Source organism: Indicator indicator, chromosome 19 (genome assembly GCF_027791375.1).
Source record: "Indicator indicator isolate 239-I01 chromosome 19, UM_Iind_1.1, whole genome shotgun sequence".
NCBI lineage: Eukaryota > Metazoa > Chordata > Aves > Piciformes > Indicatoridae > Indicator > Indicator indicator.
In genome coordinates, this window is record NC_072028.1 from 1,408,015 (window position 1) to 1,422,073 (window position 14,059).

At 44.9% G+C, this 14,059-nt stretch overlaps 1 protein-coding gene across 1 annotated transcript; it reads right to left on the minus strand.

The window, feature by feature from the left end:
* Window positions 1–959: 959 nt before the first annotated feature.
* CA7 (carbonic anhydrase 7) lies at window positions 960–13,821 on the minus strand. The gene is made up of 7 exons (XM_054389579.1): window positions 13,782–13,821; window positions 11,414–11,611; window positions 9,365–9,483; window positions 8,291–8,386; window positions 8,002–8,064; window positions 1,354–1,509; window positions 960–1,082 (listed from the first exon to the last, which is right to left on the minus strand). The coding sequence occupies exons 1-7, from the start codon at window positions 13,819–13,821 to the stop codon at window positions 960–962; spliced, it is 795 nt and encodes a 264-aa protein (XP_054245554.1).
* Window positions 13,822–14,059: the final 238 nt, after the last annotated feature.

The window sequence follows — 14,059 nt, forward strand, 5'->3', positions numbered from 1 at the left end:
GAGCTATTATTTTTCTTCTTAGCAGCTAGAACAGCACTGTGTTTGGAGCTCAGTGTGGGATTTGGTATGGGAAGAATGCTGATAATATACTGATGGCTTTTAGTTGTTGCTAACAAATCAATGACTTCTTAACTTCCTATGTCTTGATAGTGTGCAGTTGCACAAGGAGCTGGGAGGGAGCATGACCAGAGCAACAGCCCAAATCTCCAGTGGAATATTCCATACCATACAACATCATGCCCAGTACACAGCTGAGGGTTGGCTGGGAAGCTGGGTATCTGCTCCAGGATTGGCATTTCTGGATTTTCTCCTCTGCAACCATTAACCAGGAATACGCTAGGCCTTGGTCAGGAGCTGAGCAATTGCATTGTGCATCACTCATTTGTATATTCCATTATTACTGTTAATTATAATTACATTTTATTTCAATTACCAAATTGTTTTTATCTCAACCTATGAGTCTCCTTACCTCAGACCTTGCTGTTTTCTCCCCGAACTCCACAGGGTGAGGGAAAGCAATATAGCAACAATATGGTGTGGTGTAAACTACAACAATCAGCAAGGAAAAGTCCAATTTGTCCAAATTTCTTGACTACTGTTGCATCCTGAGTTAAATAAGATAATTAGAAGTTGTGGCCATCAGTACTAGTAGATCATTACATAATTTCCTATTTTATATTAAGTGGGATTTTAATTTTACCTCAATTTTCAGAGTTTCAGGTCTTGGAGAATACTCTGGTTTACTCAACTCTCCCTTATGTTAAACAGTGCTAGTTAAAAAGATCCCATTTCTCCAAAGAATGAGCAATTAAAATAAAATACAACATCAGAAGATTGCCCCCTCCCAAGTAAAGCAGTCATGGAATGCCTGTCTTTTGTGAGATCTGAAGACTGGACTTTGTTTCTAGTGTCTCAGATGTGGAAGCTCCCAGATACCTTAGGGCTGCTCTCAGTTTTCTTCAGGCCTTGAAGGAAGCTCGAACCACTCTCCCTTTAAGAGGCTGAGGAGGACGAAAGTTATTCACCATTTGGATCCTTTGGTCTTCCTCAGTGGTGAAGAGGAGCATGCGGAATTTCTCCAGCTGTAAATTCAGGTGAAATAATTCACTGCTCAAGGGCAATCCATATTAATGATTCTTTAAAAGGACTAAAGTATTTGGTCTATTTTAATTTGTTAATAGAACAGGTTCAAGCGAAGATCCTAGAGAATACTGACAGAAAAACAGAAGCCCTGATTATTGAACAAATTGATTATTCACAGGCTAATGGTCTTTGAACTTTGCCTCACTTTAAAACAGCCACTGCCTGTTTATCCATGCTGAATCCTACAGGAACTGAATATCACAAGTTTACCTGTTTCTCAGAAATTCTGATGGGTTCTTTCAGTATTATCCATGTCACACTCTCATTAAGGGGTGGTGTTGTCAAAGAACCAAGGTATGTCCAATAATCTAGATTCAAAGGCAGGAGACATTTGGGGTTGAAGCTTCTAAATTGGGCTTTTGTTCCCTGAAAAAGAAAAGATACCTGAACTTTAACATTTTGCATTTAAGGACAAGAACACTGTTTAGAAAAGAAAAAAAAAAAAAGCTAAGGTAACATTAAAGAGGAAAGGAAAAGTCTGTAAAGGTTTAATTGCCTTATAACAGTTGTTACCCAAGAGTAGTATGGCAAGTGTGGTGCCTGCTGCTTTGACTTGTTCAAGGCTAGGCTCTACAGAAAAGGGTTTTTTTTCTCAGTGTAAGAGCTGAGCCTGAAGGCTCATGGACCTTTTGGTTTAGTCTGGGAAAGGTAGAACCTCTGAAGCTCCAGTGGGGTCAGCATAGTCTTGGAAGGCACCTGAGATTAGGCAAAAAATGTGGCAAGGTTGCCCAGAGTTTGTGGATGCCCCATCCCTGGAAGTGTTCAAGGCAAAGTTGGATGGAACTTTGAGCAATCTGGTCTAGTGGAAGGTATCCCTACCTGTGGCAGAAGAGTTGAATCTAGATGATCTTTAAGGTCCCTTCCAACCCAAACCATCCTATCCTATGATTCTGTTCTAAATAAGATGAATTTGAGGAGCTGTAGATGATTCAAAAGAGTCAAATCACAGGAAAAACAGCAAACAGCTTGTTTCCTCGCAGATGGAGCGAAGAAAGGAACAGGGACTCTCAGGTGACTCAGGGCTCTCAGGGTTCGTGCACCGTAGATCTCATGAACTCTCCTCTTGGGCGCAATGCTGTATCTGCACAACACTGAATTTAACCTCTCTCAGACAAAGTTAGATTTCTTTGTGGAATACACTGAATTTCACCATTTTCTTGCATTACCCAATAGGTGTGACCAGGACCTTCAGCAGAAACCACCCCTCGGACAGGTTTGGCCTCTCCTGAAGGAGAAAATACCCAAACAGTTTTGCCTAACAGGTTCTTTTCTCTGATAACAGGAACTCTATCACCTTCCTCCTTTCGCAACAAATCTGATTGGGCAGGTCCAGCTCGATTCACTGAACCTCTACTATTCACCAACCAGGTTGCTTGTGCTAAATGTTTATCCCAGTTTTTCAAAGATCCACCCCCCATGGCTTTGAGAGTGGTTTTCAGCAAACCGTTGTAGCATTCGATCTTCCCTGCAGCTGGTGCATAGTAGGGAATGTGGAATATCCACTTGATGCCGTGCTCTTTGGCCCAGTTTTTCACAAGATTGTTCTTGAAATGAGTTCCGTTGTCTGACTCAATCCTCTCTGGAGTTCCGTGTCTCCACAGGATTTGTCTTTCCAGACCAAGAATGGTGTTACGTGCAGTTGCATGAGGAACTGAATAAGTTTCCAGCCATCCAGTGCTTGCCTCTACCATAGTCAGCACATACTGCTTACCAGATGGAGAATGAGGTAGAGTGATGTAGTCAATCTGCCAGGCTTCACCATACTTGTACTTGGACCATCGGTCACCGTACCACAAGGGCTTGATCCGCTTTGCCTGCTTAATAGCAGCACAAATGTCACAGTCATGGATGACTTGTGTGATAGCATCCATGGAAATGTCAATGGATCTGTCACGAGCCCATCGGTAGGTTGCATCTCTGCCTTGATGTCCTGATGAGTCATGGGCCCACCAAGCTAAGAACAGCTCACCTCGGTGTTTCCAGTCAAGATCAGGATCAGGATCAGAGTTTGTGTCCACCTGGGAAACTCTTGCAGCTAGATCTGCCTGATGGTTGTGTTGTTGTTCTTCAGTAGCTTTGCTCTTAGGAATGTGAGCATCAATGTGTCTCACTTTCACTGGGATTCTCTCAATGCGAGCAGCAATGTCTTGCCACAGATCTGCAGCCCAGATTGGCTTTCCTTTCCTCTGCCAGCCATTCTTCTTCCAGTCTTTCAGCCAACCCCACAAGGCATTGGCTACCATCCACGAGTTGGTGTAGAGATAAAGCTTTGGCCATCTCTCACGTTCAGCTACGTTAAGAGCTAGCTGGACAGCTTTTACCTCTGCGAATTGACTGGATTCTCCTTCTCCATCTCTCGCTTCTGCAACTCTGCGCGTTGGACTCCACACTGCAGATTTCCACCTCCGCTTGTTCCCAACAAGACGACAGGAACCGTCTGTGAACAAAGCATATCTCTTTTCATCATCAGACAGATCACTGTAAGGAGGAGCTTCCTCAACACGAGTTACTCTCTCCTCTGGAGGTTTAGCACAGCTTGTGCCTTCTGGCCAGTTTGTGATCACCTCCACCAAACCAGGCCTTTCGAGATTTCCCATTCGAGCTCTCTGTGTTATCAGAGCCATCCACTTAGACCAGGTAGCATCTGTTGCATGATGTGGTGAAGAACCTTTGCCTTTGAACATCCAATTCAGAACTGGCAATCTAGGAGCTAGAAGAAGTTGTGACTCAGTTCCGATCACTTCAGAAGCAGCTTTCACTCCTTCATAAGCAGCTAAAATCTCTTTCTCTGTTGGAGTGTAGTTTGCCTCTGAGCCTCTGTAGCCACGACCCCAGAAACCAAGAGGACGTCCTCGTGTCTCCCCTGGAGCTCTTTGCCACAAGCACCAGGTTGGGCCATTGTCACTCGCGGCCATGTACAGAATGTTCTTAATGTCTGGACCAGTTCGGACAGGTCCCAGACCCATCGCTTGGACTACCTCTCGCTTGATCTGGTCAAAGGCTGCTTGTTGCTCAGGACCCCATTGGAAACTGTTTCTCTTTCGAGTCACATCATATAGAGGTTTCACAATCTGACTGTATCCAGGAATGTGCAGTCTCCAAAATCCCACTATGCCTAAGAAACGCAGAGTTTCTTTCTTGTTGATGGGATTTGCCATGGTGGAGACTCTGTTTATCACATCCATTGGGATGTGACGGCGACCATCTTGCCACCGCACTCCCAGAAACTGGATTTCTCTGGCAGATCCTTTCACCTTGTCTCGCTTGATAGCCAAACCAGCTTGCAAGAGAATGTCAAGGATTTTGTTACCTTTCTCGAAGACTTCTTCAGCAGTCTCACCCCAGACGATGATGTCATCGATGAACTGAATGTGTTCTGGAGCTCCACCTTTCTCCAAAGCATCATGGATCACTGCATGGCAGATGGTTGAACTGTGAATCCACCCCTGGGCAAACGATTGAATGTGTACTGAATGCCTCTCCAGGTGAAAGCAAACTGAGGCCTGCATTCCTCTGCTATGGGAATAGAGAAGAAAGCATTAGCAATGTCTATGGTAGCATACCATTTGGCCTGCTTGGATTCCAGCTCATATTGGAGTTCCATCATGTCTGGTACAGCTGCACTCATGGGTGGAGTTACTTCATTCAAGGCACGGAAATCAACTGTCAGACACCACTCTCCATTCTGCTTTCTCACAGGCCAGATTGGACTGTTGAAAGGTGAATGAGTTTTGCTGATGACCTTCTGACTCTCCAACTGACGAATCAAGTTTTGAATGGGCACCAAAGAGTCACGGTTGGTTCTGTATTGTCTGTGATGCACAGTTTGAGAAGCAACCGGCAGCTTTACATCGTCTATCTCATGTTGTCCCACAACTGCAGATTCATCTGAAAGCTCAGGTCTAATGGACAACTTCAATTTTCCTCCATCAATTTCTACAGTTGCTATTCCAAAAGCCCATTTGTAACCCTTAGGGTCTTTAAAACGCCCTTCTCTCAGAAAGTCAATTCCCAAAATACAAGGTGCATTAGGACCTGTTACAATAGTGTGTTTCTTCCACTGCTTCCCAGTTAAACTTACATCAACCTCTATCTTAAACAACTCTTGAGATCCACCAGTGACTCCCTGAATAGTTATAGATTCTCCTCCTTGATAATTTGATGGTATTATGGTGCACTGAGCTCCTGTGTCAACCAAGGCCCTGTACTTCTGAAATTTTGAAGTGCCAGGCCACTGGATGTACACATCCCAATAGATTCTGTTATCTCCATTATCCCTTACCTCCCCCTGGCGGAAGGCAGGGCACCCCTAATGGTGGGGATTACCTCCACATGTACAGCTGGCACAATGTCCAGCACCAGAATTAGGATCACTGTTGGAGCTATCAGAGTTGTTCTGGGAAACTGAGGAAGCAACAGCTACCCTCCTGGTATTGCTAACTCGGGATCTGCCCCTCTGCAGCTCCCGTAACCTCTTGAAAAGATCAGAAGTTGGTTGACCATCCCATCTGTTCATGTTCTCACCAAACTGATCACGCAGAGTTATCCAGATACTGCCATGTGATTGCTCCTGCTGTCTGTTTTGGTTTGACCTATTCTGGAATGGCCTTCTTGGAGCACGTCTGTTCCTAACAGCTGAAACTTGTATCCATCTGGAGGAAGAGGAATCAGAATCATCCCCCTTCATCAAGTTGGATATGGAGGTTTTAAGTTCCTCCTTCAGCTCTTTCATGCAATTCTCAATCTTTCCAGACAGAGTTTCAATGGCTGAAACCAAAGAAGTACGTGCAAGACTATCCTCCAACTGCCTCATTTGGTCAGTGAAATGGCCAACAGTAGGAGGTGCTCCACCATAATTTCTTGCCACAATCCTGCTTGCCAGAATAGTAGCATAATTAGGAGGAGCAAGCTTAATGAGCTTTTTGGCAAGGCTTGTTCCAACAGGAATTTCATCAGGATTCAGAGTCTTATGATCTCCATACATTACTTCTCTCACAGCAGACTCTCTCAGACGCTTGATTCCCTCAGCTATTGTGGTCCAAGGCTTAGGGTTCCATGGTAAATCATCTCTGCTGGGGTACCTCAGCGAGACTGCCAGTAGGAGGCGTGCCCACAGAGAAACTTTACCAATGCACTTGCCTAGGTGCCTGTCTATGCCTGTGTCCTTTGAGAGCATCCCCAACTGAGAGGCCGACTTGTCGCCTACCACCAATGCTGGGGCTCCCATATCAAAACACCTGGCTAGCCAAGACAGGACTGGCTCATTATCTCCTCTGATGTAATCCTTCCTCACATGTCTAATTTCCTGTCTGGGTGCATTAGCTGACTGTATGTCATCCTCATCATCATCATCATCATCCTGAGGTTGCTGTCCCCATAATCCTTTTGTAATCCTCCGTTGAATTTCCTTGAGTTCAGAGGCTCTGCCAGCAGTTGCTAATCTACCAGGGTCTACATCTCCATCATCCATGTGGGGTCTCAAGAGGTCTGCCAGAGTTTTAAGGCTAACCCTCTCTTCCTCACCAGAAGGATCTTTCTTAACAGAGGGACCCTGAGTAGAAGGACCCTCATCTCCATCTGCACCATCTCCTGCAGCATCTGCATCTCCTCCTGCAGCTCCTTTACGCTTTCTGCTTACAGTGGCCACCAAATTTACTGGATTGGCTTTCACATTCACAGCAGAGTTGGAAGAGCAAGTAGCCTTATGTCTTTCTTGACACAGTGCTATTGATAGCCATATGATTATTCCAAGAAGCAACAAAATTAAGATTAGCACAAGATGTCTAAGGTACCAAAGAACCTCTGTAGTTGTAAGAGGAGTAACAAACTCATATGTGTCTGCTAGCAGATCCATAGTTGAGTTACCATAGCTTCTTAGCCCCATAAGACCACAACAGAATTCACCAACATTCAGTAACTTGTTCTTAACCCAAAGAAACGACTTATATGCCACATATCTCACAATCTTGTCTATCATGCAGGAAACAGCCCATCTGTAGACAATCACACTGATAATAGATGAAATAAAATGACTCAGAATCCAAAACAGCTTCATTTTGCTTCCTAATCTGAGCAGGAATAAATCATACAAGCAATCGACCCCGAGTTGGAGCGCCAAAAAATAAAAGATGTGTCGGTGTGAGCTGAAATTCTCCCCCCACCAACAATAACCAGGCTAGCCCAGTCTGGAAGCAAATGAAAAGCTGTATTTACAAGCAGAGTCTAAAATCTACAATGAAATGCAATGAATATGTACAAATATACAAAATTCACAACATTCACAAATATATACAATCAACAGAAAAGCACAACCGATCTCCCTTTGCTTCCCCCCAAGGGAACCCTCCCAAAGGGGCCTCCTTCTCCCAGGAGCTTCCCCCCAGACCCCCCTGGACAGAAAGCAGAGTTTGTTAATCAGAAAGTTGTTAACTTAGCTGCCAAGGTCAGTGTGTTATCTTCAGCCAGAAGAGAAGAAGAAACAGCAGCCAGACAGCCCAGCAACTGCCCCCACTGCCGAACGCAGAATGTGCAGAGTGCCCACTTTGTTTTGGGTAATAGTTCTTAAACATTTCTATCTATCCAATGGAAGTGTTTAGAACAATCGTTATTTTGCTTTCTTACACCCAATAGTGATTTATTTACACTCTTGCACTTTCTCTGTTCTGAACTTTGCAAGGAAAAATTAAAAAGACAGTTTCAAACCACCACAGGAGAAGAGCAGAATCCAACTCCAGGGATGTTCTAATGATGGGAGGATTCATGGTGGTAGGTTTTCCATTTTTGTCTTAAACTTGTACATGAGCTTGAGTTTTGAAGGGTATCCCAGAAACAATTAAATATAAAAAGCTTCAAACTTACTTTGAATTTTACCATGTACAAAGCATCAGTGAGTCTGTTCATATTGGCATGTTCTTTCCCAATCTGAAATAATGGAACAGACAGGTGAGGCTAGCATGACTGCAATTATAGCTGTTGTTTTCTTACCTGAATCTCAACATTCCTGCTAAAATGACTTTTTGGAAGTAGTAACTGCTGTGAAATGTATCTGTTTGCCTCAAGCAGTACTTAAATATGTGGCTTGCTTCTCAAACACTTGACAGCATCATGCTTTTCACCATGTAAACGTGGCTATTTTTGTGATTCTTACCTCCAAGAAAACACCAACTACTGCCAAGCCATCTGGAGCTGCTGCTGCTTCTCCAAATGTTTCATATTTCCTGGCATTCCAGTGAACTAAGTGGAGCTTTAAAGACAAATGACAGTGATGGAAGCTGTGAAGATAGGCTGTGGCATGTGAACAGGCACTAAGTCATACAATGGCTTGAGGTGGAAGGGAGCTTAAAGATGATACAGTTCCAACCCCTCTGCCATGGGCAGGGACATATTCCCTCCCATTAGACCAGGCTGCTCAAAGCGTCATCCAGCCTGGTCTTAAACACCTCCAGGAATGAGGTGTCCACAACTTGTGGGCAACCTGCTCCAGTGTCTCACCACCCTCTCAGTAAAGAGTTTCTTCCTAAAAAGGTGCCTGTGGAGGACCTCATGCTGCAGCAGGTAGTTGCTTGAAGGGAAGTTTGTGCTGGAGCAGGCTGCTTGGCAGGGCTGTGGCCCCCCAAAGAAACAAGAAGCCATCCTGGAACAAGTTTGCTGTCAGGAGTAGTGACCCCATAGGGACCCACAGTGGGGTACTCTGTTCCTGAAGGATTACACCCCATGGAAGGGACCCATGCTGGAGCAGTTTGTGAAGAACTGCAGCCTGTGGGAAGAACTCACGTTAGGGTCTTTCATGGAGAACTGGAGTCCATGGGAGGAACTCCATGCTGGAATAAGGAAAGAGTGTAAGGACTCCTCCCTTGGAGGAGGAACAGCAGAGACTACATGTGAACTGACCACAGCCCACATTCCCCATGCTCCTGCTCTACTGAGGATTCACTGATAGGCTCCAGGATGCTGCACTGCTGCAGTATTTGGGATTGATTCTGCTGAGAAAGGCCTGGGCCTTGTCCCAGCTTTGCAGAACTTTCTCAAGAGCCCACAGATGAAACCGTTTTTAAACTACAGATAGCACCAGCATGATCACTCAACTCTCATCGAAGTCTATGCTGACCTAATCAAGGTAAGGAAGCAATCAGAGTGCTGAGGGACATGCAGTCATCACTGCAAAGTCATTTGCCAACAGTACTTTCATAAGCCAATCCCATCTGCAAAGCCAAGCCCTTACCTCACAGGGAAAAGGTTTGCCATCCACTGTGTGCTCCGAGCCCTGGCTATGCTTTGTCCCCCAGTGAAAGTGGAACTGCTTCAGCCGAAAGGGATTCTCAAAGGGACCACCACTGATGACTGGGCATTAAAAACACAAAGGGAAAAAGATCAAACATTCTGGCTTCTTAGCTTCCCTTCTACAGTAACAGCTAACCACGGCTGGCACAGTAATGAGGTGGGGATTGGTCTCTCCTCCCTAGGATCAGGTGATAGGACAAGAGGAAATGGCCTGAAATTGTGCCAAGGGAGGATTAAGTTGGAGATGAGGAAAAATTTCTTAGCTGCATGAGTGATCAGGGATTGGAACAGACTGCCCAGGGAGGTGGTGGAGTCACCATCCCTGGAGGTGTTCAAGAAACCTGGGGACATAGTTTAATGGCCATGATGGTATTAGGCTGATGGACTCACTGATCTTAGAGATCTTTTCCAAACCAAACAGTTCTATGACTCTATAAAAGCAGTTCACAAGCCAAGATAATACTTCCAGCTGTATTTAAATTCCCTGTAGGGTGACATGCTTACTGGGGCTATGCTATAAGGTTTTGGGAAATGCACATCCAGTCTTCCTCTCAAATGCAGTAAAGGTGCTTGAAAACTTGGCCAGTCAGTTGGGCACTTCCTTGGAGTCATTCCAGAAGATAAATTCTTTAAACAAAATGAGTGGTTGGCATTTTAAGCCCCAGCCCTTATTTCAAAAGGTTGCTGGCACAGACGGATCACTTCAAAAAGTAACTCGTATCTCATATCCTCTTTAGCTAGAATCAATAAACACACCCAAACAGAAGACAAAAATCAGCTGATGGGTTCAAGAATTGTTCAGAGTGGGTTTTTTAAACAGACTCTTTCTGCTTACCAGCTACTTTATGATGTGTATTTGAGTGCTTTTCCCTGCCCTCAAGATGTAAAAGCAAGGTCTGCCAAGAAAGTAGAATTATCAGAAGTAATCAATCACTTAAAGCATTTCTACTCTCTGCCAAGAACAGTGTAAAGCTGCAGACAGTCCAACAGCCACAAGCTGCAGCCACCTCAAAATTAGCTGGAGAAACTGAACTGCTAGGAAGCAGGGAGGAAAGAAGAAAACACTTGTAGGTAACAGTGAGCGCTCCAGATACAACTTGGTGTAGTGACTATGATGACTACATTGTATGCCCTGATCTCTGCTAATCCTCCTCTCTTCCCTATCCCAGTGGAGGGAAACTGGGCAGTGAGCCAGCTGGCATATGCGTTAACATCTTTGATTTGGATAATGATGGAAACAGGGCAGTGAGGAGCATGCATACCTACTGTGCATGCTGGATGGGGTCTAGGCACGTTGGAGAGATTAATGGGCTCCCTGTCTAGCCAGCTGACAATCCCCATTTGAAAGGGGAAGAACTACAAACTTCGATCTTCCTGATGGAAGAGCCTTTCCTAATGCAGAAACACTTTCCTGCTATGCATTATTACTTGCTAGAGAGACTTAAGTGAAGATGAGAAATGGGAGGCTCCAGAGCACAAAATAAAGAGCTCTGGTCAGAGCCTTGTCCTAAGCACCACATAAAACATACCCTACAGCATGTACTTCACTCTTTATTCTAAGTGTTCTCAGGGAGTTGGGAGTATTTAGTCTGGAGGAAGCTGACGGAAGACCTCATTGCTCTCTACAACTCCCTGAAAGGAAGTTGGAGTGAGGTGGGCGTCAGTCTCTTCTCCCTAGTATCAAGTAGCAGAAAGAGTGAATGGCCTGAAATTGTGTTAGGGGAGGGTTAGGTTGGAGATGAGGAAAAATTTCTTTTCTGCAAGAGTTGTCATGGGTTGGATCGGGCTGCCCAGGGAGGTGGTAGAGTCCCCATCCCTGGAGGTGTTCAAGAAATGTGTGGACAGGGCACCTGGGGACATGGTTTAATGGCCATGGTGGTGTTGGGTTGCTGGTTGGACTCCATCTTAGAGGTCTTTTCAACCCAAACAATTTTATCATTCTAAGTCCCCAAATGGTACTCCAAGTTTGCTGGCTGAGTGTCATTCTCACCTGTCCTGTCATCAGTATCTTCAAACTCAACGATAACTGAATGGCCATTGTTGGAGATGCTGAGTGATGTACACGATTCATAGGAGATGAGAAGTGGCTTCAGACTAGGGTCGTACACTGCTCTGGCAGAGACTATATCAATGGGTGACTGGCGGCTCCCTTGGGCAATAGGGTAGGATTTGTGCCACTCGGAAGGTCCTTCAAAAGCACAAAAAGGAAAGCACGATTATTTGTTTCCTGCTACACACAAAATAATCACTACGGGTTTTCAGAAGGCTTACAGTGAAGCTTGCTGAGCAGGAGTGACTTGAAAGGCGGGATCTGAGAAGCTGATTTGAATTCTAAGCTGGTGAGGGATAGGAGACCTTCTGCTCTCCATTAACACTGGAATACTGCCCCACTGGTGCAAACCCAGCTACAACTCCATCCACTTTGAACGTGGTTTAAAGCTCTGTGAATGACCCCTGCTAATTATTGTCCTAGAACCCTCTATTCCCTTTAGAAGTGAGTCTCCAACAACTACAGCTCTTCTTCCTTGTACAGAGGTTGTTCTATGGCTGGCAGGCCTATCTGACCATGGTAAGACCTCTGCTATAGGTTGCCTATCATCCACATCCCCATCAGACTGGCCACCTTCCAGCAGAGGCTCAGATCTAGTGCTCAGAGGCAGCTGGGGAGGTAAGGCAGGCAAGGTATCTGAAGATCTTCCAAGGTGGGTGCAGGTGTAAACACACTTGCCTGCACTCCCCCAAAGGAAATGCATTTAATTCTTCCTGGGATAGATGGTGTAAAAGCTCCAGTGATTCAAATTAGATGCAGATGACTCAATCTCTTAGCTACTGACTATGCAGTTATTTTTAACAACATTTTATGGCTGCATTAAATCTTTGAGGCAGCTTCATTCTTCACTCATGCCCACTATGGCATCTCTCTACTCCAGCTGAAGGGTACAGTGTGATAATGAACACTTTCGGACTTTCTGACCCCAAAAGAGTAGGAAGAAAGAGCAATTTAATAACAGCTCTCTGCTGCCAGAGCTGGAACATTCTTCCCCTGTTTAACAAAACCTTCTCTGTAGCCAAAAGTTCCTTATTCTGAAGGCTTTTTTTTCTACTTCTGCAGAGCAGTGCAAGAAGCAATTAAGTTCTTCTGCTGGTATGTTAATTACCTATTAACAGCAACAATTTAAGATTCTCAAGAAGCACATTAATTGCAGCATTCTCACACACTTTCACAAGTGGAAACTTTTTTTCATTTTTCCCCTCTTTGAGGTTATGCAACAAAGCCAGTTATCTGTTGTACTCTTTTTTGTCTTGGGCATCTCCTGAGATGTTAAACTTACAAAATAATGTCTTTTCTCAGCTTGCCTATAAAGCAGATTTCGGATTTAAATGTTGTTACACAAGTTCAGGCAATATCATTTGTCTCTAATAAGCTTTGTAAGAGCATACCTGGGGTTGATGACTACCACCCATCTATCCAAATACAGAACAGCACCAACCAGCTCCTCTTAGTACTTAGACTTGCTTTTGGACCCCCAGAAACTAAAATAATTGCTAATAAGAGATAGACTGGCTCTTGAAGGTCGTGCCAAAGACTCTTTCAGGACACTCAGCAGCTTAAATAATTGCTGGCAAAAGAGAGAGACTCCTGAAAGTTCTGCAGGAGGTGGTCTCCTTGGAGCACATCAGTCACTCATCCACCCTCTGCAAAGGACACCAGTGCTACAAAACAGGGTTGTAGGAACCCTCCAGTAGCAGCATGTATCCTCTCACTTTGTGACATATTCTTGGAGGTGGGAAGCAAAGGAAGATGACTAAAAGAAAAACTGTCACATCAGAAAGCATAAATGGTTCTGCATGAGAGCTCTGATGCTGATCTGCACAATTTATTGATGGTCCAGAAATACACAACACAGACCTTCACTTCCATGGAAGCCTGGATATCACATTGCAGCAGCTGCACAGGATAAGAAGATCTGCTACTGCTTTACTAAAGTTTCTTTATATGAAAGAATTGCTTTTGGAGAGACAGACACAGTCAGTTCTTTTCATAACAGCTTTTTGGAGCAGGACCCATCTATGATATCTGCAGCCTGAAAAAAAAAAAACACTCAGCTCTGCTTCCCTCAGCCTAGGAGCATTGAGCACAGCACTGAAAGGCAGCAGCAGGCATAAGTTTGTGCATCTTCTGGTGACACTTTCTCTGTGCTATTGATTATCAATCAAGCCATTAATTACCTGCTGTATATACTTGATGCTTGCAGACATCCTAATGCAGGCAGCTCTGCAGGGCTCAGGCAACAGCTCTAGAAAGAAAAGGAGTGGGAGAAGACAGAGAGATGCAGCACGGAACTGCTGGAACCTACCGTCATCCCGCCCATATCCCCAACTGTGGTGGCCAGTCATGAGAGGGGAGCTGCACCCTGCCTTGCTCTCAGCTCTGATGAGGCTCTGCTCCTTACCTGCCTTTATAACGGCTCCGAGTGGGATAGGGTCAGCCCCTTAAAGATACAGAGCAGCCACAGCAATTCCCGCAGGACAGGGAGAGCCTTCCTTCTGCTCACAGTTTTGCTGCTGCTGGCTCCTTGCTCCTGCTCCTGCTCCTGCTCCTTCTCCTTCCCCTTCCCCTGCTCCTTCCTTTATT

Coding starts and splice junctions, on each gene's coding strand:
- CA7 (XM_054389579.1), bottom strand. CDS start 13,821: ATGACTGGCCACCACAGTTGGGGATATGGGCGGGATGACG. Junction 9,484..11,413: donor AGATACTGATGACAGGACAG/GTGAGAATGACA, acceptor TTTAATGCCCAG/TCATCAGTGGTGGTCCCTTT. Junction 1,083..1,353: donor TCAGAATTTCTGAGAAACAG/GTAAACTTGTGA, acceptor CTGAATTTACAG/CTGGAGAAATTCCGCATGCT.